Source organism: Cherax quadricarinatus, chromosome 59 (assembly GCF_038502225.1).
Source record: "Cherax quadricarinatus isolate ZL_2023a chromosome 59, ASM3850222v1, whole genome shotgun sequence".
NCBI lineage: Eukaryota > Metazoa > Arthropoda > Malacostraca > Decapoda > Parastacidae > Cherax > Cherax quadricarinatus.
The window spans coordinates 21671410-21697228 of NC_091350.1; the positions used below are offsets into that span (position 1 = coordinate 21671410).

General features: G+C 42.7%; 1 protein-coding gene across 1 annotated transcript in view; it reads left to right on the forward strand.

Moving 5' to 3' along the window:
* Positions 1-25819, forward strand: part of LOC128698699 (uncharacterized) — a gene marked incomplete at its 5' end in the record, with an annotated part of 173883 nt that overhangs the window by 142338 nt on the left and 5726 nt on the right. Inside the window, 2 exons of the mRNA XM_070097824.1 lie at positions 6418-6428; positions 11151-11309. Of these exons, the coding sequence (XP_069953925.1) occupies positions 6418-6428; positions 11151-11309 (170 nt within the window). The remainder of the gene's footprint in view (positions 1-6417; positions 6429-11150; positions 11310-25819) is intronic.

Sequence of the window (25819 nt, forward strand, 5' to 3'; positions counted from 1 at the left end):
CTCAATGCTCACACCCCACTTAGCCGGGGGATGGTATTACTTACAACATACTCAGATTGTAATAAAGTTGGTAGAATTACCGACAATATGTAAAGTAAAAGGACACAAGTGCAACTAATGTGACATTTATTGTGGCAACGTTTCGCTCTCCAGGAGCTTTATCAAGCCATTACAAACAATACATGGACACAGAGGGTATATAAAGGCTCAGAGTGAGGTGAATACTAGTGAGGTACCATTTCGATGTTCACTAGTGGTAGTAGTAGTAGTAGTAGTAGTGACAAAAGTAATACAATATGGTAGAGCAATTAATTCGTACATGAGTAAAAGGATATAAAAGCTATTACTTGGGTAACATAAAAATAGGTTGGACAAATATAAACTGGAATGAGGCAGCTTGTTTCAGTGTTCACTCTCTGTGCTTTGTGTAGTATAACAGGAGAGACTATGTGATGGCAGGGTTTACTGTTTTCAGGAGGATTCTTGCTAAGACTTCGGAGATGGTGAAGCTGCCGTTGTTTTGTTTAATTGTATTCGAAACAGCGATCAGTGCTGATTCGAGGCACTTGCGTCTGCGGAAATTAGTTTCTTTGATCACTAATTGGGCGTCTCTGAATTTCATGAGATGATTGGTGGAATTTCGGTGTTGTACACAGGCGTTGTTCAGGTTATCGTTCCTACATGCGTAAATGTGTTCATTGAGGCGGGTGTCGAGGTTTCTGGCTGTTTCACCTACGTAAATCTTGTCACAGCCTCCACAGGGTATAGTGTAAACTCCTGCATTGACTGGTTCGTGGTGCTTGGATTTTGTCCTGGTTATATCCTTTATTGAAGTGCTAGAAGCGATGGCGACTCTGGTGTTAGCTTGTGAAAGTGCTTTTGAGACGTTCAGTGCAACCTGACTGTTGGGAAGAATTATAACTTTGCTGGGAGTGGTGTTGATGCGTGGAGAATTTATGATCTGAAGAGCTCTTTTCTTGCAGTCTTTGATGAAAAAAGAAGGAAAATGTAACTCTGTGAATGTTTGGTGAATGTATGTACACTCCTCGTCAAGAAACTCAGGACTACAAATTCGGTATGCTCTTAGGAAAAACCCGATGATGATGCCTCTTTTGGTCTTGGTATCTTGACTGGAATAGAAGTGTGTGAGATCATTTTTATTGGTGGGTTTCCGATAAACTTGAAATCTTAGGTTGTTGTCTACTTTGTGAATGAGGACGTCGAGGAAAGGTAGCTTGTCATTGGACTCTTCTTCTAGTGTAAACTGGATCGCCGGTTCAACTGCGTTGAGCCTTGCCTGAAGATCCCGTACATCAAAACGTTTTGGAGTTATTACGAGGACATCGTCCACGTAACGTAACCAAGTGACGCTTGAAGGGATGATGTTGGCGAAGTGTTCGGACTCTAGGTGTTCCATGTATAAGTTGGCTAGGACGGCACTTATGGGGGACCCCATTCCCATGCCGTAGGTTTGTTTGTAGAGCTTGTTATTGAAAGAAAAACAGTTGAAATTAACACAGAGTTCAATTAAGTCAACAAAATCTCCGGGAGGTAGAGGAAGATTAAGGTCCTGATTGACTTTACGTCGTAGAACCTCGATGGCTTTTTTGGTAGGTACTTTTGTGAAGAGGGAAGTCACATCCAAACTGCTTAGTTTCTTGTTACGGATGGAGAGGTTACGGATGCGGTTGAGGTCACCTGAGTCACCACAGCTAACCTCCAACAGAAGATCAAACTCAATCGCAAACTTCAGTACCTCTGCTCTAACAGTCGATGGAAGGAAATGGGACGTGAATCCCTGATAAACAACTTATCGTCACGCACCTTAACCGACTACGAAAAACAAGCACTGAGTCTGGGACTCAAATTTACCACCTACATACGCAAACCTAACTATCAACTAAATCTAGTTACCAGGAACCATAGACACAGTGACAGCAACTTCCAGAAGGGTTATATACAGGGCCTTCTCACTGCAGCTTTATGTGAACCTTCTACTTCTAATCTTCCTAGACGATACATCACTGCCCTTAAGAACCTCGCCAACGACCCCAACATTATCGTCACCACCGCCGACAAAGGAGGTGGAGTCGTCATCCTCAACACCAGTGACTACAACACTAAAATGATGGACCTTTTGAATGATCAATCTACATACGAACCCATCAGCACTCAACAGTGGGAGACGCTCACCAAAGATTTTCTATACAAAACCAGACAAATACTCAAACGCACTAGAGAAGGGAAGAAACTTCTGTACTTGTTACCAAGCAACCCTAAACCAGCACACATGTATGGTTTACCCAAGACCCATAAACACAATATTCCTCTCAGACCAATCACGTCAGGAATAGGCAGTGCTCCACACAAACTAGCCGGAGTTCTTGCCAAACATCTTTCCTGCCTTCTGGGGACCATCAGCCCCGCTCATCTTAAACACTCAGGTGACCTTCTCAACCGCATCCGTAACCTCTCCATCCGTAACAAGAAACTAAGCAGTTTGGATGTGACTTCCCTCTTCACAAAAGTACCTACCAAAAAAGCCATCGAGGTTCTACGACGTAAAGTCAATCAGGACCTTAATCTTCCTCTACCTCCCGGAGATTTTGTTGACTTAATTGAACTCTGTGTTAATTTCAACTGTTTTTCTTTCAATAACAAGCTCTACAAACAAACCTACGGCATGGGAATGGGGTCCCCCATAAGTGCCGTCCTAGCCAACTTATACATGGAACACCTAGAGTCCGAACACTTCGCCAACATCATCCCTTCAAGCGTCACTTGGTTACGTTACGTGGACGATGTCCTCGTAATAACTCCAAAACGTTTTGATGTACGGGATCTTCAGGCAAGGCTCAACGCAGTTGAACCGGCGATCCAGTTTACACTAGAAGAAGAGTCCAATGACAAGCTACCTTTCCTCGACGTCCTCATTCACAAAGTAGACAACAACCTAAGATTTCAAGTTTATCGGAAACCCACCAATAAAAATGATCTCACACACTTCTATTCCAGTCAAGATACCAAGACCAAAAGAGGCATCATCATCGGGTTTTTCCTAAGAGCATACCGAATTTGTAGTCCTGAGTTTCTTGACGAGGAGTGTACATACATTCACCAAACATTCACAGAGTTACATTTTCCTTCTTTTTTCATCAAAGACTGCAAGAAAAGAGCTCTTCAGATCATAAATTCTCCACGCATCAACACCACTCCCAGCAAAGTTATAATTCTTCCCAACAGTCAGGTTGCACTGAACGTCTCAAAAGCACTTTCACAAGCTAACACCAGAGTCGCCATCGCTTCTAGCACTTCAATAAAGGATATAACCAGGACAAAATCCAAGCACCACGAACCAGTCAATGCAGGAGTTTACACTATACCCTGTGGAGGCTGTGACAAGATTTACGTAGGTGAAACAGCCAGAAACCTCGACACCCGCCTCAATGAACACATTTACGCATGTAGGAACGATAACCTGAACAACGCCTGTGTACAACACCGAAATTCCACCAATCATCTCATGAAATTCAGAGACGCCCAATTAGTGATCAAAGAAACTAATTTCCGCAGACGCAAGTGCCTCGAATCAGCACTGATCGCTGTTTCGAATACAATTAAACAAAACAACGGCAGCTTCACCATCTCCGAAGTCTTAGCAAGAATCCTCCTGAAAACAGTAAACCCTGCCATCACATAGTCTCTCCTGTTATACTACACAAAGCACAGAGAGTGAACACTGAAACAAGCTGCCTCATTCCAGTTTATATTTGTCCAACCTATTTTTATGTTACCCAAGTAATAGCTTTTATATCCTTTTACTCATGTACGAATTAATTGCTCTACCATATTGTATTACTTTTGTCACTACTACTACTACTACTACTACCACTAGTGAACATCGAAATGGTACCTCACTAGTATTCACCTCACTCTGAGCCTTTATATACCCTCTGTGTCCATGTATTGTTTGTAATGGCTTGATAAAGCTCCTGGAGAGCGAAACGTTGCCACAATAAATGTCACATTAGTTGCACTTGTGTCCTTTTACTTTACATATTGACACTGACAGCTCATACACTACGTTCCTTTGACTTAAATCCGCTTTTGATGTAGCCAACCGACATGTAATCATTAGTGAACTTGCCAGAATGGATGTTGGAGGATGGCTTCTCCGCTGGATTAAAGGTTACCTGTCCAACAGAAAGTCGTCTGTGTTGTTCCAGGGACATAGAAGTGTAACTAAAGACTTAAGAAGAACATAAGAACATAAGAACGAAGGAACACTGCAGAAGGCCTACTGGCCCATGCGAGGCAGGTCCAAGTCTCCTACCGGCTTAAGCCAATGCACCCAACCTAGTCAGGTCAGGTCACATTGACTTAAGGGAGGAACACGGCAACCGACCTGGTAGCACAAGCTATCAGGTCTAACTCACACCCACCCACATCCACTCATGTATTTATCCAACCTATTTTTAAAGCTACACAACGTTCTGGCCTCTATAACGGTACTTGGGAGTTTGTTCCACTCATCCACAACTCTATTACCAAACCAGTACTTACCTATATCCTTCCTGAATCTGAATTTTTCCAACTTAAAACCATTGCTGCGAGTCCTGTCTAGGCTAGATATTTTCAGCACACTATTTACATCCCCTTTATTTATTCCTGTCTTCCATTTATACACCTCAATCATATCCCCCAATTAGGAATTAGGAACCGAATTAGGAACCCCACAGGGAGCTGTGCTTAGTCCCACCCTTTTCAATATTCTGATTAATGCCCTACTTAATGCTATGCCTAGCCAGCCCCATCATTATATGGTTAGTTTTGCTGATGATATAATGATTCACACCACCTGATTCTCCAACACCCAAACATTCTTAATCATGTACTAGCCTCGTGTCAGGACCTGGGGTTAATAATCTCAGGGGATAAAACAAAGATACTCAACAGGCGTCCTCCTCGACAGAGAGGCACAGTTCGTCAGATCCAGTTGCATGATGGGTCTCTTCTAGAATATGTAAGCAGATACAGGTATCTAGGCTTTGAGGTTCCACTACTTGGACCTGTCATAACGAGACTTTGTCGCCAATACAAAGAAAGGCTGAGAGCACTTAGAGTTGTGGCAGGTTTCCATCCCAGGTATGGAGCTAATGTTAAAATTATGAAAATGATGTATCTTGCTTATATTAGTTCATTGGTTGATTTTGCGGCGACACTACTTGCACTCGTGTCTGACTGGAAGCTTGGAGGGCTGGAAAAACTGCAAAACGAAGCAATGAGGATCACCCTAGGATGCCCTCGTACTGCCAAAATTTTAAATATGCGGAAAGAACTTAATATTCCAAGCATTAGAGATCGTGTTACTGAAAGAAATATCCTTATTGGGGTCAATATGCTTAGGTTAGCCCATTCAAACCCCTGCACAGAAGCCCTCCAAACTTTCCTCAGCACTGGTGAACATCCTTCCAGATGGATCGAAAAAAACTGGAACCGACCTCCGCATGAACCAGCTACATGATCTATGTCAAGTTAGGCAACAGAGACACTTCCCTGCTCCATGGGATATTACCCCATTCCAAACTACCATTCCTCCATTTCCCCCCAAAACTCTTCTTAAATCACACCAAAGCTTCGTCTTGAAGCCAAACATGATGCCTTAAACTGTATTGATAACTTAGTCACACACAACACACTTTCACAAATTATTTACGTTGATGGTTCTATTCACCAGTCCACTGGTGCAGCTGGTAGTGCTGCTGTTGTCATACAGAGTGATGGCTCTCATAAAGAAATTGGAGCACGCATCAATAACTGGGCCTCTACCCTTCAAACAGAACTGTTTGCCATACTCCTTGCACTCAAATGCGTCCATGTATCAAAGGTTGACACTTTAATTGTAACTGATTCTCTGTCATCCATAAATGCTCTCAACTCATTAAGTATAAATTGTGGCATGCTTGTGTCAGAAGCCAGACATAGGTATGGTAAGATTGTGGACAGTGGAGTCAGAGTGCACACGCTGTGGATTCCATTTCACATTGGTCTTCAGATGCATGGTAAAACTGATAAATTGGTTAAGCTGTATGCTTTCAAAGAGGGAGTAGATTACAATCTTTGCTTGTCAGTTAGTAGTTTGAGAACAATAATACGAAAAGAACTTCAATTGAACTTTATTGACTTAAGACTTAGGGAGATTGACACCAGTCAGTCCATCTATCATCATTCCATCATGCAGGAGGAGCCACATGTCTATGGTGCATCCAGCAAAATAAGCAGACTCTTGGATATCACTACCGCCCGGCTCCGGCTGGGTTACAAGTATCTTTGGCAGGTTAAGTTTGAAAAAATATATATGCTACACATACAAATGCTTATGCTATGTTCAACGCGTTGCATAAACATTACAAGAAGTATACGCACGTGTATTCAAGGAACTCGTGCGCATAATCTCGAGGGCACTGCGAGCTTCTCAAGAGAATCATTACGAAAGATGAAGACAAGAAGTGTAAGCCTAGCCTGAGGTGCGATACGGCAGAGCAAGAGGGAGGTTAGTTTCCCTTGTATTGGCCAGCCACATCTCACAAACTGCTTCCTACTAGTACCTGACTTTCTCTCCCACTCCCCAACCAACCCACCCACACAAACACAGAGAGCAAGATTAATTTCAGAATAAGGATTCAGGAATGAAAACTGCTAAGTCTCACGGCAGAACCTGGAGAGAGCTAAGAGAAGAACGGGCACAAAATCTGAAAGGCAAGCTCTAAAACAAGCTAGAATAATAGTGAAGGATCTCAAATATTAAAGGAAAATGTGAAGTATAAATAATTTATTATTAATAATTTAAACATTATCTCTCAGTCCACAGCAGGATTCGAACCTACACATACTGCCATCGACACTCGGCCAGATCCCAGATAAGTATGGGCGCCTAGTCGAAGCTAAGTGGTCACTCCCATACCCCAAGGAAAAACTAACGTGGACTGTCGCAACTGTGAAAGAACTTTAACCGGTTGCAAATATGATCAGAAAAGAAGCTTCGGAAGTTCAACTACAGCAAGTGAAAGAAATGTGGAAAAATACTCGCGAAATCTAACCAAATAACTTCGGAGTGGTACGTCGGAGTCGTAAATATTAAGAATGGCGTTCAAGAATGTGAACAAGACAGGGCTCAAAACACGACACATGACAACATATGAAAGAAGGAGCATTAGAGCAGGCCTACCTGCCCATGCTAGGTAGGTCAAACTCACACCCATTCATATACCTGTCCAACCTACTCGGTAGGACAGGTACACGAATGGGTGTGAGTTGTATTCAAGGAAACCTCTAACACGCTGCACCAAATACTAGTGGATAGATGCTTGAATTGGGAGGAACCAGGAGCTAAACAACCGGGAACATTTCTTCGATGTCAAGCTGGTCCAGTTCAGGGGATCATCTGCTCCACCACAGTCTTAGCCAGAATGACCAGGAATGGAAGTAAAAGGTACGGTTATGTGTTAGGTAAAAGGACACATGTGCATCTAATGCGACACCTTCATTATGGCAACGTTTCGACCTCCAGGAACTCTGTAAGCCGTTACAGCCTGACAAAGCTCTCGGAGAGCGAAACCCCGCCACAACCAAAACGTCGCATTAGCTGTACATGTGTCCTTTTATTTAACATATTGTCGGTTATTCTACCACATCATTACAGGTGTGATGATACCGACAAGATGTGGAGAAAGACACTTGTGTACAGTTCGAGACATTTATTAGAAGCGTTTAGCCACGAAGTCACTCGTGGCGATGCATTTCTTATAAAAAATATCCTGAACTGTACATAAACTTTTATATACCTTTACCCTTGATGAGTTCCGATAGCTTTTCTACTCCCAGAGGCCAGGCTTGTCAGGTGCTTGCCTGGTCATCCAGGTTTTTCTGCTGGTGGCCCGCTGGCCCACATATTTATCACAGCCTGGCTGATCTAGCACCTGGTAAAGATACTTTTCCAGTTTCCTTTTGGAATACAAATGTCTTTGATCAGGAATAGTTTCTAAAAATTGGTCTATTTCTTTGAAGGCAAAACTCAAAGACAACTAGGTGAGCACACACGCCTACACACACACACACACACACACACACACACACATGGGGCCAGGAGCTGAGTCTCGACCCCTGCAACTACAATTAGGTGAGTACACACACACACACACCCGCATTTCCCTTACTTCTGTCATAATGGTGGTCAACTAAGTACAATTGCACACAACGGCATAATGACATGCGATGCTGACCTCTTTTGTGTAATATACATTACAGCTCAGCTTGAAGACAGCACCACTTAAGCAAAAGGCATAGGAGGTAAAAAAAAAAATAGATAAATGACTGTGTAGGCAGTAGGCCTACTGCATGCAGTGTTAAATTGTAATAATCTTCTCTGCGTGACTGAGGTCTAACATCAGCTACAACAAAAACATAAATTCATTTGAATCCTCCCGAATCCAGCGAAATCCATTTAAATCCTCCCGAATCCAGCGAAACTGGAAGAATCAAGTTAGTGGATCACTGTATATCTTTTTCCTAATAATCACCTTAACAGTAGATCTGTCTATCTGTATTGTAACTATTTGTTGTAGTTACTGTTTGAGTGTTTGATAGGGCGCGAAGAACCCCGTCAGTTAGTGAAACCAGTCAGAGGATACCTTGTTATCAACTAATCCATTTGAATCCGGTCGTTAGATGAATCCGGGCAGATCCGGATTAGGCTCACTAGGTGATTTTGGACTAGCTCATGTAAAGGACTACTGAAAGTACTACAAATCACCCAGAACAAAATGGCGAGATTCATCCTGGACCTGGGTCCAAGAGAACATGTAGGCCAGGATGAGTTACGATAACTGGATATGCAACTGAAGTTAAATCACGTTTATATAATTGCTCACAAGTTGAGTCCAGAATATCTTTCTGCCAAGTTTGTCAACGCTGGGAACCACAACGAGCATAGTACTAGGGGAAGGGAACACTACTTCGTAGTACCCACAGTAAGCGGTCAGGCTTCAAACACCTTTCACTGTACAGCAATAAAGGAGTGGAACGGACTACCTGCATATGTCAAAGCCCGTCATAGCATGAACCAGCTCAGGAAGAGAGCTAAGAGATAGCTAATAATAAATTTACAGACAGGGAGGGGAGTGATTTCTTGTATAGTTAAAATGCATATACCTATTACTGTAACATTCACGTACCTGTTTATGTGATCTGATCCTCTCTTTAATGTTACTGTAAATAACTCAGTTTACCTAATTTCTAGAATATCTCCTTGTAACTGTTTTTCACAAAGTTTAGTCATTTAGCTGTTTTAATTAACACTGAAGGTTTAAATAAGAAGATATTACAAGGACCCTAGTGGAATCAAGTCACTTTGTCTGAATTTTCTGAGTTATCATAGGTATCTATACATATGCTGCTACGTATGATAATTTATTTAAGTATATGTGTCCCCGTACCTGAATAAACTTACTATTTTTCTTTTCTACTGCATTCGATCTAGAACATCTCTTGTTCTCAGAGTCTCTTCTCCTGTAGTCTGGTTTTCCTATATTCATATCTACCAGATATTCAAAGCTTAAGACAACATTTTCACTGGATCTGAGTGACTCTCCGTAGTTCAGTTTTCCTGTCTGATCTGCTTAGGTTAAAGCCCTGACCAAGTAGTAATGCCTCATTACTGTTTATATCCTTATTTGTTCATGTGGTGTGTCTGAAATTTCTCCACTGCAGTATCCATCAGTCACACTCTCCATGTTTCCAGTCCTGCATGTGGGTGACAGTTTTCCTAGTCTATCACGCTTTGCTTGAAATGTCCTGCAGTGAATATTTTTCATAGGCCTTTGCTTTCTTTGCCACCATATCCTAGAGGTCCGTTGTGGTTTGGTTATCCTCATATTCCTGTCTTGCTTCTGTTATTCAATGGGAGGAAGGGAAAAGGGTTATTTAGTTCTGTTATTATTATCTTGGGTCCTCCAGTTTTTACATTTCCTATTAAATTGCCCTAAGAATTACCTATATTTTTTTCCAGTTTCTCAAAATCCCACTAGTTCCTAATCATAAGTAACACTTCACATCTTCTAAGTCTTCTTTCACTTCTCACTGTATGGTGTCCCTCAGGCACTACTGCATTGAAATCACAGAACGGGTGAAGATCGAACCTACGGCAGGCTAGTCCTAAAACTCACAGGCCAGTGTGTTAACCATTGGGATATACTAGCTTAACAGGATGTGTCCATCTAGGTATTTTTCTTTTCCCAATAGGGAGAACAACATTGATCCCACTGTGACCACAAATGTAAGTTTCTTACAGACGAATCTCGCACTAGCTTGGTTGTGGCGTGCTCTACCTCGACTCCCCTCAAAGCCGCCATCATGACTCACGAAACTGTAATAACACTACTCCAAATCAATCACAGAACGGGTGGGGCTCGAAACCATTGTAAACGAGTCCTCAGCCTCGCAGACCACAGCCACGCTGGTGTGAGATTCATCTGTAAAATACTGCATTTGTGATCACATTGGTGGCCCATGCTAACCTTCCTGTAATGAGTAGCAATATACAGTGGATTACACACTGGCCTGTGAGTTTTAGGACTCACTCGCCATGGGTTCGAACCCCACCCGTTCCCTGATTTGTTCACAATCGTGTTATTACTATTTAGTGAGATTGTTACGTATTACTCATTATCCCTGAAAACTTTGACTGTATGAGCTATCTATAGCATGATATCTATAGTGTGATGAATGTGAGTCTTCATGGTCTTTGAGACAAAGATGGCTCCAGAAGTTTTTTATCAGAGTGGCTTAGAAGTGGCTTAAGAGTGGTTTAAATATGATTTAGGAATAATAATCTGGTTGGAAAATAGTTGGTACAGTTTGGAACTTGTACGTAGCATTATCATTATCATTGACGATGATAATACGAGGTCCCCCACTGAGCTTCAACGTCAGGGCCAACTGTCCCTTCTAGTGTGGCCCTGACTCTTAGCATTTCATTTTTCCTCTTAATATTTATGTACATAAACCATTAACGCCCACAAGTATATAATACTGCATAAATTATTGGTTTACATCTTTTTGTGTTATTAACTGCATATATTTTGTTATTGCAGACATCTAATTCGTTGCCCAAGACGTCGTACTTTAAGTTGGTTGATGTCTGGCTCTTCTTCTCCATAGTGATAATGTTCATCATTGTGATGCTGCAGACTCATATAGACTTCTCCAGACAAAAATGTTTTGATGATAATAGCAAATTTGTTACATATTTCGTAAGTGAATATTATGTATTTTACTCTGTTAAAATTGTTGAGGTTCACGATAAGTTTACGTTGATGACCTGAAGACTCACGTCACTCCCTTTCCTAAGAATAAAATCTAACAACATTGTTAAATAGGTTTGATAAATTCGGAATTCTTGCAGTTTAAAAATTTAACAAGGTTTGGTGAAAAAATTATGAGTTAGCTATGGTGTGAAGTTAAAGGTTGTTATTTCGGTTTGCTTTGAAATTCCTATTCTCATCTTCAGTTCTACAAAAGAAAAAAAACATTCAGAATTACAAATGTAGATATTAAGAAAAATATACTTTTAAGAAACATTTAAAAAGTTTTGAAAGTTGAAAATAAAACATTAAATTACCATATAATTAAGAGCATAAAACTCGCAGGCTTAAAAAAAAAAAAGTTCATAGAGAGCTTCTGCGATTTTTTTCTCCATGTCTTTAGGGCCACTAACACTTCATTCCATGTTGGGGTTAACGGTCATCGACCTATAAGAAGGTCGTTAGGCCAGGGGCGCCCTATTCAGTGAACACAAGGCCACCTATCAGCAAAGGAAGAGGCAAGGAAGAACAAACCTAAGACTACCTACCTGTTAAGAACATGATCGCATAAATGTAGTGTGAAAGGTGGATCGTCAGTGTGAAAGATGAATATTGTAAAACTTATGTTATATGCTGTCCTTGTCAAAATAAATTACTCAACAAGGCAGCATACGTTAAAGGTAAAATTATAAGAGAAGAGAAGGCAGAAGTCAAGCTCGCATCTATGGGGTGTGGCAGCAGGAAGAGACCGAGTCATGAGACAGGACAAGGAAAGACTTTGTCTACATATCAGACGAATATATACAGGCACGAGAACATAAACTACATCACCCTCATCAAATTTGTCTCTTTGAGGAAGTGAAGCAAGGAGTTGACAACAGATGGATATTCGTCATGGAGGAAGGAGTCAGCTGTGAACGGGAAGTGTTTCTGCTCAGAGGCAAAAAAGGATGTAGAGAGGACAGGATGTAGGGAATAGTAAGGAAACTGCTGCAGGAACACTGGGGAATATTCACCTTCCAGACTGGGCTAAAGGTGAGCGCAACTGAGTCAGAGACCGGAGACGACTTCTTCACCGTGGTTGGTTCTATAGGAGGTGGTTTAGTCTGCATTAAAGGACTTGAACTTGTATGGTATAGCCAAGCTGGTCCACTAACTTTGCCACAGAAGGTTGAGTGATTTCTTCCCCCAAAGAGAGCAGTGACCCAGGGTCCCGTGAGACCCAAGAAAACCCCAAGAGCTCCGAGGTTAACTTCGCAAGCATGTTGGCTTGATCATTGTCAAAGATATTAAGGTGCCCAGGTACCCAGATCAGGGTGATATTATTGCCAAGTAACTCATGACAGACGGTGACTCCAATCTGTATAGCAACAACGCAGACATGGTATCGGAAAATATAAAACTGCTCTGTTTTGAACTATATAATCTATAGTTCGATCAATAACAGAGAGTTCAGCAGTAAAGACTGATGTATGATCCGGAAAACGAAACCTGAAGGAATATTCCCTCGACCAAACACTAATACTCACACTTTCACTCGTCTTGAGGCCGTCGGTGTAGAGATGGTGGTGAGGTATTTGACTAGTATTTTGCAGAAGAGCTGATGGACCTCTTCCTTCGGCGCATATTTTTATTTTAGATGGGAATCACGGCGCGATGATTTTGTACTTGGGTAGCTTTCAAGGCGTTATGTTTTCATTCACCAGCTTGTGAACCTTGCGAAGGACGATACTGGATGCTTTGTTCTGGTAAAGTATCATAGAAGTTTCGTAAGAAGACGGCAGCATGTAACAAGGATATCAACGTCTCTTCCAATTGAGCTTGTGTTCGAAGTGTAGGCCCAGGAACCCAGCTAAAGGCTGCACCGGTATCACAATGTCACCAGGGGATAAATTAATTAAGACTGGGTCAGTAGAGTGTATAAATTCCACTGATCGCCCAACGTAGAGCGAATTCGAGGACAAGCTGAACCCGCAGCGCCGAAAATTGTGCATTGGGAGATAAATGCCATATGCCACAAGACACATTCACCAGCTTACAGTGAGGATTTAAAGTTTCATGGGAAGGAAGCTGGAGACAGAATGTAATTGATCAAGACAGAAAAGCTGAGCTGAGAACAGCCCTGTGGTAGAAGATTGAGACACTTATGCAACATATGGGAATCTTTATTGAGGAAACGTTTCGCCACACAGTGGCTTCATCAGTCCAATACAAATCAGAAGGGTGTAAGGAGACGTGGCTTATATACTGTAGTGGCTTATATACTGTAGTCAGGTGAGGCGAAGCAGGAGGAGGCAGGGTCATAGTGGGACCATCCACTAGTCTAAGTAGGTCTTCATCCATGGGTTGGATAAGGTTGAAGAATTCTTTGTATCAAGATCCCATGATGTTGCAGCGTCTGACAGATGTGATAAATGGTTAAAAAAATCCCATATGTTGCATAAGTGTCTCAATCTTCAACTTATCGTTTGTTTGTTTTTTAATCATTTATCACACAGCCCTGTGGTACCCTGTTCTTTTGGGTAAATATATATGTAATTTCGTTATGTGACCGGAGGACTGTGAAAGTTCTGTACGTCAAGAAGTTATTAACAAAGTTTGGCCAGTATTTTCCCGTCGCCATGTCATGTCGTAAACTTTTTCAGTGCCTAAAAAATGCAGCAGTAACAAAGTGTTTGAAGCTGAAGGCCTGAAGAATATCATTAAAGGATCTAGTGCGTCTCTGGGAAAGTGCAAAGCACATTGTCGATCATTTAACAGCTTTCTTGACTCTGCAAAACAATAGGGAGGAAAAGAGAGGTTCGTTATTCTCCTGGACATTTTGGGGAGTGGCACGACATGTGCAAAGTTCCACGAGCTTGGAACCAAGCAAGACGTCTATTATTATTATAATCAAGAGACCCTCGCCAACATCAAGGAACCTTCCTTGAGGGGAGCAAGACGTCCAAATCTCGTTGTATAATGCAAACAACTTATTGAGGTTTGACCTGGATTTTTAACTGGTTATGCGATAGATAGTAGTTCAGACCTGGGTAATGAATTTCTTTAGTGAGGGTGGAAACAGCCTCATTAGCAATCTCGTTTAGCTTGACGGACAGTACATTTTGCCTGAGCCCGGGCAAATTTATAATCAATAAAATGATGGGTGGTGGGCTCTTTGCCAAAAATCCTGTTAAGTTCATTACAATGGCTGAGTATCTTGCGATACTCTGGTGTCCACCAGGACACATTATGCTTGTGTGGAACGACCGAGGTCTTAGGAATAGCTAACTCAGCAGTCCTAAGAATTGATAAAGTGACATTTTGATCTTTTGAGTCAATGTCACTCCCGGATATATCAGGTGTGGCCAGCCTGGACATTAACCTACAATCTTCTTTCTTGAATTTAAATCGGTGAACAGAAAGAGAAAGAGAAGTGTCATATGTATAATAAATGCAAATTGGAAAATGGTCAGATTCCAGAGAGTCGTCATAAACCCCCCCAAGACAGAAAAGGTGAAATATCCAAAGAAGACTAGGATAACTCTATTGCAGAAATACAACTCGATCATCTACATGAGTACCACTAACTCGATCACTAGCGCACTCATCTCACACACTGAGGTCCGGGGATCGACATCCCGGTACGGCTGGAAAACCTAAGACACCTGCTATTCCTGTTCACCCACCAGTAGAATGGGTACCTGGGTGTTAGTCGCATCCAGGGACAAACCTGACCTAATTTGCCCGAAATGCTCTGCATAACAAGGGGCTGTCTGTATAGTAGTATGTCATCAATGTCAGCTATGGACTGTATACCTTGTACATGTACTTGTAGAAACAAAGATATTATTATTATTAGTAAAACTGATATTTGTTTTCCTCTGTAATCTGTCCTAAGACAGCCCCACTGATGATGATGATGGGCACTGAAATCACTGACAGTATACTGACGATGGGTAGTTGAGTAATAAGAGAGTTACACGCATCATCATCATGGGGCTCGGAATGATAACAGTAAACTGAACAAACAACCAGGTACGCGTCGTTGAATTTAACTATACAAGCGCCAAAACTATGAGTTGAATTCAATGTCACTTCACATGAAGGTAAAGTATTATGAACATATAAATGGCGACACAACGCCTCCCTAATCTCTTCTATACGAGTGATAGTTTCCAAGAGCAACACAGTTTTCCACTGTATTGGTAAGAAGTGTTTTCTGTAGACCTGTGCTCCTCAACTTCCCTACACAAGTCATATTGATGGTCAAATGTGATGACGGCCGCACGGTTTTGTTGACACTGTGCACTGTGGAACCTGCATAAAAGTGAAATCATAATTTCATGTGATGGCCGCATTCATTTCCTAGAAGGGCTACATGCGGCCCGCAGGTCGCATATGGGCATCCCTGCTGTAGTCAGATAACCATGGTTGATAAAGCCTTAATAGGAACGAAAGTTGCATCTGTTTGTTCCTAAGACCATGACAGCTCCACTGTCAGATACTGAATGTGTTAAACCATACCCCCGGCCGGGATTGAACCCGCGGTCATAGAGACTCAAAACTCCAGCCCGTCGCGTTAGCCACTAGACCAGCTAGCCACAATAAGATTCATCCAACTAGGTATTGTGGCTAGCTGGTCTAGTGGCTAACGCGACGGGCTGGAGTTTTGAGACTCTATGACCGCGGGTTCAATCCCGGCCGGGGGTATGGTTTATTTGCAATCGTGTCATTACGATTTCTTAAGTCCTGAATGTGTTGCTTGAAGAGTGTCGATTACTTTCCGTGCGGCTTGCTTTCCTACTTAACAGATCACGTTCCCGGTGAGTGATATCAATAATAATAATAATAATAATATCTTTATTTACTATAAGTACATGTACAAGGTATACAGTCCCAGCTGACATCAGTTACATACTGCTATATAAATCGCTTGTTATGCAGAGCATTTCGGGGAAATTGAGTCAGTTTTGTCCCAGGATGCGACCCACACCAGTCGACTAACTCCCAGGTGCCCATTTTACTGATGGGTGAACGTAAACAAGCGGTGTAAAGAAACAAGCCTAATGTTTCTACCCTCGCTGGGAATCGAACCCAGGTCCTCGCCGTGTGAAGCGAGAACTTTAGCTACCAGGCCATGGGGCTGGAATACGAGTCTTGCGAACTCGACCTCGACAGAGGATTCGACTTTGCAGGACGTGTAGGCACTGGATGAGCCTACTTGGACAATGAAATATGGATCCCAGGTTACAACCTATACAGATGTGACAGAGTGAACAGGCAAAAGGGGGGGGGGTTGGCCTGTACATTGCAGAGTCACTTGTTTGCACAGAACTGCTTAATGCCTCAAATGACGTAGTGGAAGTTTTAGCAGTAAAGGTCGAGAACCAAAACCTAGTCATTGTGGTAGTCTACAAGCCTCCGGATGCAACATCCCAGCAATTCCAGGAACAGCTGTTAAAAATTGACCACTGTCTGGAAAATCTTCCAGCTCCTGCACCCAACATCTTGCTCCTGGGGGATTTCAACTTAAGGCACCTAAAATGGAGGAATATAGCAAATAATATTGTTGCAGAAATAACACCAGGAGGCAGCTCTGATGAAAACTCACACTCACACGAGCTTTTAAATCTCTGCACAAAATTCAATTTAAACCAGCAAATAATAGAGCCTACTAGACTGGAGAATACACTAGACCTCATATTCACTAACAATGATGATCTGATAAGAAATGTCACCATATCAAAAACAATATACTCAGATCACAACATAATTGAGGTTCAGACATGTATGCGAGGAGCCCCAGACCGACAAAATGAGACTAGTCACGAGGGAGCATTCACCAAATTCAACTTCAATAACAAAAACATAAAGTGGGACCAAGTAAACCAAGTCCTAACCGATATAAGCTGGGAAGATATACTAAGCAACACAGACCCAAACTTATGCCTAGAACAGATTAACTCGGTGGCACTCGATGTATGCACAAGGCTTATTCCTCTAAGAAAAAGGAGGAGTAGATGTAAAATAGAAAGAGACAGGCGCTCCCTTTACAGGCGACGGAAAAGAATAACAGAGCGGCTAAAAGAGGTCAATATATCTGAAATGCGCAGGGAGACACTGGTCAGAGAAATAGCAAGCATCGAACTTAAGCTAAAAGAATCCTTTAGGAGTCAGGAATCGCGGGAAGAACTAAAAGCTATAAATGAAATCGAAAGAAACCCAAAGTATTTCTTCTCCTATGCCAAATCAAAATCGAGAACAACGCCCAGTATTGGGCCCCTACTTAAACAAGATGGGTCCTACACAGATGACAGCAAGGAAATGAGTGAGCTACTCAAGTCCCAATATGACTCAGTTTTTAGCAAGCCGCTAACCAGACTGAGAGTCGAAGATCAAAATTAATTTTTTATGAGAGAGCCACAAAATTTGATTAACACAAGCCTATCCGATGTTATCCTGACGCCAAATGACTTCGAACAGGCGATAAATGACATGCCCATGCACTCTGCCCCAGGGCCAGACTCATGGAACTCTGTGTTCATCAAGAACTGCAAGAAGCCCCTATCACGAGCCTTTTCCATCCTATGGAGAGGGAGCATGGACACGGGGGTCGTCCCTCAGTTACTAAAAACAACAGACATAGCCCCACTCCACAAAGGGGGCAGTAAAGCAACAGCAAAGAACTACAGACCAATAGCACTAACATCCCATATCATAAAAATCTTTGAAAGGGTCCTAAGAAGCAAGATCACCACCCATCTAGAAACCCATCAGTTACACAACCCAGGGCAACATGGGTTTAGAACAGGTCGCTCCTGTCTGTCTCAACTACTGGATCACTACGACAAGGTCCTAAATGCACTAGAAGACAAAAAGAATGCAGATGTAATATATACAGACTTTGCAAAAGCCTTCGACAAGTGTGACCATGGCGTAATAGCGCACAAAATGCGCGCTAAAGGAATAACAGGAAAAGTCGGTCGATGGATCTATAATTTCCTCACTAACAGAACACAGAGAGTAGTCGTCAACAGAGTAAAGTCCGAGGCAGCTACGGTGAAAAGCTCTGTTCCACAAGGCACAGTACTAGCTCCCATCTTGTTCCTCATCCTCATATCCGACATAGACAAGGATGTCAGCCACAGCACCGTGTCTTCCTTTGCAGATGACACCCGAATCTGCATGACAGTGTCTTCCATTGCAGACACTGCAAGGCTCCAGGCGGACATCAACCAAATCTTTCAGTGGGCTGCAGAAAACAATATGAAGTTCAACGATGAGAAATTTCAATTACTCAGATATGGTAAACATGAGGAAATTAAATCTTCATCAGAGTACAAAACAAATTCTGGCCACAAAATAGAGCGAAACACCAACGTCAAAGACCTGGGAGTGATTATGTCGGAGGATCTCACCTTCAAGGACCATAACATTGTATCAATCGCATCTGCTAGAAAAATGACAGGATGGATAATGAGAACCTTCAAAACTAGGGAGGCCAAGCCCATGATGACACTCTTCAGGTCACTTGTTCTATCTAGGCTGGAATATTGCTGCACTCTAACAGCACCTTTCAAGGCAGGTGAAATTGCCGACCTAGAAAATGTACAGAGAACTTTCACGGCGCGCATAACGGAGATAAAACACCTCAATTACTGGGAGCGCTTGAGGTTTCTAAACCTGTATTCCCTGGAACGCAGGAGGGAGAGATACATGATTATATACACCTGGAAAATCCTAGAGGGACTAGTACCGAACTTGCACACGAAAATCACTCACTACGAAAGCAAAAGACTTGGCAGACGATGCACCATCCCCCCAATGAAAAGCAGGGGTGTCACTAGCACGTTAAGAGACCATACAATAAGTGTCAGGGGCCCGAGACTGTTCAACTGCCTCCCAGCACACATAAGGGGGATTACCAACAGACCCCTGGCAGTCTTCAAGCTGGCACTGGACAAGCACCTAAAGTCAGTTCCTGATCAGCCGGGCTGTGGCTCGTACGTTGGTTTGCGTGCAGCCAGCAGCAACAGCCTGGTTGATCAGGCGCTGATCCACCAGGAGGCCTGGTCACAGACCGGGCCGCGGGGGCATTGACCCCCGAAACTCTCTCCAGGTAAACTCCAGGTAAACATCCTGCAAGGTGTTGACGGTATACCTCGCTTCTCATTTTTGGGACATATAGAATTATCTGAATCTGAATCAGGCAGAGATTTAGAAGCAGCATCATGTGTATCAGGAGTGGGTTTGGAGGACTTGGATTGAGTAGGGGTCCGGGGCAGTGTGTGGAAACACTACACATGAGAGGACGGTTTTGTACAGCTGAGGCACAAGATTCATTGCGCGTAGGGGTCTTTTGCGACTCCTAGACCCTCTTTCGTGCCTAACTATACGAAATGTTAAGCGTTGACTGAAGCCTGAAAACCTTCACAGTCTCGTACCGGAGATAATTCTGGTCAAAACTGGGATGGGAGCTATTTTGGTTAATACAATGCCTAGCTTGAGAGGTACAGTTATTAGTCTTGTACCCCCCACTACCACATTTACCACAGAGACGATCAGCAGTGGCAGCCTTTTACCCATGACCATATTTCTGGCACCAGAAACAACGCAAAGAGTTTGGGAGGAATTCTTTAACGTCAACGTGGAGATAACCATTAAAAATATGAGGATGGAAAGTAGCCTTACCGACAGTGAGACAAACAAGGGGTATCTTCTTCCGCACATCGACAGCCAACTTTGTCATAATACGTACTCCAATCACTTTCTGATCCTTCAACTCAGTGATTGTGTCGTCCTCTTCCATGTCTACTAAATCTCTGCAGTAGGCGAGTCCTCTGCAAGAGTTCACGTTGGTAGGACTGGTGGCCCGGTGGCCTGGTGGCTAAAGCTCCCGCTTCACACACGGAGGGCCCGGGTTCGATTCCCGGCGGGTGGAAACATTCGACACGTTTCCTTACACCTGTTGTCCTGTTCACCTAGCAGCAAATAGGTACCTGGGTGTTAGTCGACTGGTGTGGGTCGTATCCTGGGGGACAAGATTAAGGACCCCAATGGAAATAAGTTAGACAGTCCTCGATGACGCACTGACTTTCTTGGGTTATCCTGGGTGGCTAACCCTCCGGGGTTAAAAATCCGAACGAAATCTTATCTTATCTTATCTTATCATAACAATGAAACTTCCGAAGTTTCAAGGTCTGAGCTTGATAAGATAAGATTTCGTTCGGATTTTTAACCACGGAGGGTTAGCCACCCAGGATAACCCAAGATAGTCAGTGCGTCATCGAGGACTGTCTAACTTATTTCCATTGGGGTCCTCAATCTTGTCCCCCAGGATGCGACCCACACCAGTCGACTAACACCCAGGTACCTATTTGCTGCTAGGTGAACAAGACAACAGGTGTAAGGAAACGTGTCGAAATGTTTCCACCCGCCGGGAATCGAACCCGGGCCCTCCGTGTGTGAAGCGAGAGCTCTAGCCACCAGGCCACCGGGCAAGCAGTCTTTTTAATGGTTACCAGCAAATCACCACTCGTCAGTTTCTTGACGTGCTCAGAGAGCCTGCCTGACCATCAGTAACCTTTTTAATCAAGAAGACATTGAGGGGGAGAGCGCCACAGAACCCGCCACATGGATTAACGCAAAACATGCACCATCAGGTCGAATATCGGGCAGAGGGCGGCTGGGGCCTCCTTTGGAAGAAATGGAAGGCTGAGAATCTTTTTTGCTAGGGCATAGCCCCTACCCACAGGGAAGGCCCCATGAAGCCCACAAACAAAAAATCCTCAAAAGGTGAAGTTGTTATTTACCTTGAGTGGCGAGCTGCCAAAATATAAAGGATCACAAAGTGCAACCCTTTACAATAAGTTGAGTGAAGTCACAGAAGCTACTGTGAGTAGAATAGCCAGACAATAATTTTTCGACTGCCTCAAAAGTTGCCGGTGGAGTTTTGCCTATAACACTGATCACTGGGGAATTGTAATCACTCACTGCTGTATGGAAGACGAGTGGACGACTGACACTTTGAAAGACGCCTCGCCAGTAGGGTGGTATTGTACATGCGCATGTTCCCTAACTGCTGAATATTAAAGCTAACTTAACAGTTGACTTGTCCTGGAAGGTGTACCTACATGTTCAGCAGCTCGTAGCCTGAGCTGCCTCGTCGCTTTACCAATGTACTGAGACTTATATTCCGTACACGTACACTGATATACACTAGCCTACTGTAGGCTGTAAAATACAGATATTCCTAAGGATAACTCAAGGAAACATTGTGAATAAAAATTCCCTAATCAATATATTTAACCTATTTCTAATATTGTAAATGTAATTTCAACTATCCTTGCTGTTTTCACTGTAGCTACAGGATTTTTTGATGACATTAAAAGTTTGTTCAAATGTGTACCAATATCAACAAAATTAGGTAGACAACCATTCTGTCTTAACACTTGGTGGGAACTGGTATAATCTGAACACATCCGGTAAATCCTAGTTAAGATAAGATAAACGATAAGATTTTGATAAGATCTTTTACCCCGGAGGGTTAGCCACCCAAGATTACCCAAGAAAGGCCCTGTGTTGAGGGACTGTCTTATTTCCATTGGGGTCCTCAATCTTGTCCCCCAGGATGCCACCCACACCAGTTGACTAACACCCTACTTGCTAGGTGAAAAGGAGAAAATGTGTAAGGAAACTCGCCCAATGTTTCCACCCCTGTCGGGAATCGAACCCGGATGCCTGAGCGTGTGAAGCTAGAGCTTTGCCAGCCAGAGAAAAATTTACTTGTCAAGTCATTAAATGTAGACTTTCAATAAATTTATGTTGTGAACATATTCTCAGTTCTTTCAATTAGAGTATATACCTGGAGAGGGTTTCGGGGGTCAACGCCCCCGCGACCCGGTCTGTGACCAGGCCTCGTGGTAGATCAGGGCCAGATCAACCAGGCTGTTACTGCTGGCCCCAAGCAAACCGACGTACGAGCCACAGCCCGGTTGATCAGGTACTGACTTTAGGTGCCTGTCCAGCGCCTTCCTGAAGACACCCAGGGGTATATTGGTTATCCCCCTTATGTATACTGGGAGGCAGTTGAACAATCTTGGGCCCCGAACACTTATTGTGTTGTCTCTCAGTGTACTCGTGGCGCCCCTGCTTTTCATTGGGGGAATGTTGTATCTCCTGCCGAGTCTTTTGGTTTCATAGGGAGTGATTTTCGTGTAGAAATTTGGGACTAGTCCCTCTAGGATTTCCTAAGTGTATATTACCATTATCTTTCTCGTCTGTGTTTCAGCGAGTATAAAAAAAAAAGGGGGCTTCAAATGTTTCCAGTAATTTAGGTACTTTATCATATTTATACATGCTGTGAAAATTTTCTGTACATTCTCCAGGTCTGCAATTTCGCCTACCTTGAAAGGGGCCGTTAGTGTACAGCAATATTCCAGCCTAGAGAGGCAAAGCAATTTGAAGAGAATCATCACGTAGTTTACATCCCTAGTTTTGAAGGTTCTCATTATCCATCTTATTATTTTCCTAGATATGGTAGATATATTGTTGTTATCTTTAAAAGTGAGATCCTCTGACATTATCACTCCAAGGTCCTTCACATTAGTTTTTCGCACTATTGTATGGCTGGAATTTGTTTTATACTCCGATACGGCTTTAATTTCCTCAAGTTTTCCTTATCGGAGAAATTGAAATTTGTCTTCGTTGAACTTCATATTGTTCTCTGCGGCCCATTTAAAGATTTAGTTGATGAGTTTTGCGGTGTCTTCGATGGATGACACTGTCATGCAAATTCGGCTGGTGCTGTGAGTTACGTCTCTGTCTATATCAGATACGAGGATGAAGAAGAGGATGGGAACGAGTACTGTGCCTTGTGGAACAGAGCTTTTCGCTGTAGCCGCCTCTGACTTTACTCTGTTTACTACTACTCTTTGTGTTCTATTTGTTAGGAAGCTATAAGTCCATCTACCTATTCCTATCAGATTTTCTAAATAGAGGAATATCACAAGATTTTCCATAGGGTCCTGTCAGGTTTTCTAAATAAGAGGGATACGTATTACAAAATTTTCCATAGGGTTCTCTCGGAAAGCTAGAAAGCCCCTTGACTTCCTGTATTACACATTTTGTGCACTATTACACCATGGTCACACTTGTCGAAGGCATTCGCAAAGTCTGTGTCTACTACATCCGTATTTTGTTTGTCCTCCTTAGCATCCAGGACCTTGTCATAGTGGTCCAGTAATTTGGATAGGCCGGAGAGACCTGCTTTAAACCGATGCTGCCCTGGGTTGTGTAACTGATGGGTATCTATGTGGGTGAAGATCTTGCTTCTTGAAACCCTCAAAATATTTTGTGATGTGGGACGTTAGTGCTATCTGTCTGTAATTCCTTGCAGTTGCTTTACTCCCACCTATATGGATTGGGGTTATGTCTATTGTTTTTAGTGACTATGGTATGACCTCTCTGTCCATGCTCCCTCACCATAGAATGCTAAAGGCACATGAAAGGGGCTTCTTGCAGCTCTTGATTAACACGGAGTTTCACTAGTCTGTTCCTGGGGCAGATGGCATGGGCAAGTCATTTATTTATTTTTTAAATCTTGTGGTGTTATTATAATAACAGAGATTTTTTAATTAACCAAATTTTGAGTCTCGGTCATAAAAAATCATTTAGAATGTCGACTTTTAGTCTGGTTAACGGCTCACTAAAGCTGAGTTATATTGGTACTTCAGTATCACACTTATTTCTTTGCTGTCATCTGTGTAAGTCACACCTCGTCTGAGCAGGGGTCCAATACTGGATGTTGTTTTTGTTCTACATTTGGCATAAGAAAAGAAGTATTTTGCGTTTCTTTTAATTTAATTTATGGCTTTAAGTTCTTCCTGAGTTTTTTGTCTTCTTTATGATTCCTTAAGTTTAAGTTCAGTATTTGCTATTTCTCCGACCAGTGCTTCCTTTCGTATTTTAGATATATCGGCCACTTTCAGCAACTCTGTGATTCTTCGCCTTTTCCTGTATAAGAAAGATAATTTACAATAGGATGCTGGTCATTTAAGTAATTCAAGAACAACTGAACATATTCAGAAGATATGAAAACAATCGTCTATTGTACATCAATATACGTGTGTGAGACTTAAGTCTCAGTATGTTGGTAAAATATACAGTGATTCACAAACCAGATTGTCCGGATTCGCCGGATTCAGGTGGATTCAAACGGTTTCGTTGGAAATAAAGTCAAATCGGAATAACTGTTACAAAAAATTAAATACTTTGATGAATTATAGACTCGCTAGCTAAGAGAGTTGTCAAGTATTGTAAGATGACCACCACCATGAAGATCTGTGAAGTCTGCAGAAAGGGTAAGGGACGAAAACAGGCCTGGATTGCTTGCCATCTTTGTGGATAATGGTCCCATGGTATATGCAGGGATTTTAAACCAGTGACCACACTTGACATAAACTCGGAGAGATGTTTTTGAATCTGCCCAAACGAGTTACACCTGTATGAGAAAATTACATATGTATTAAAAGACAAGAACACCAATAAAAGATCCTTCTTGACAGACATGTCAGCATGGTATGACAGATGGGAAAATACGATGGGTGGTAGGGACGGGGCTGTCTTGGACAATGCCTCTCATGGTGCTAGTGCTGTCCTGGAGGAAAGTGCTCCAGAGGGTTCTGGTGATGTCATGGAAGACAACGCTCGTGAGGTTGCAAGTGATGTCCTGGAGGACAGTGAAGACAACGTTATTCAGTCCACAGAGGTTCAAAATAGATATACTGCTGGAGATACACCAAAAGGGGATGATGCCTAAGTTACAGGAGAGTGCAAATTCCCCTCCTGTAACTTATTTCACCCAGAAATGTGCCACTCGTCAATCCATGAAAGAAAATGCTACAATGGATACTGCCAGACACATCACCTAAAGGGGACTAGAAGACACAAACCAGCCACACTATGGGAAACAAAAGAGGGGAGCCACAACCCCCATAGGGACAGAGCTCTTTTTTGGCCAGGAGGAAAAAAAACTGGCAAGAAATGACAATAATCCTACACCAACTGAAAACACTTCTGGAGCAGTGGCACGGACATTGGCCTCTACTCCAGAACAACAGATAATAGAGCCAGCAAATAAAAAACCCCAAATTCCACCAATACAACGACATTCGTCTTTGCAAATCTACAGGATCTGAAGCCGTCAGGAAACAAAATTCCCTACATCAAAGGGCTGCTCGAGGAGTCAAATGCAGTGTTTCCGGCATTCACAGAGACCCACATAAAGGATCATTATGACAACGAAATATCAATCCCAGGTTATAACCTATTCCGATAAGACAGACTAAACAGGCAACAAGGGAGGGTTGGTCTGTACGTCACAGAGTCGCTCATTTGCACAGAACTACTAAACACCTCAAATGATGTAGTTGAAGTTTAGGAGGTAATTATTGAAAACCAAAACCTTGTGATTGTGG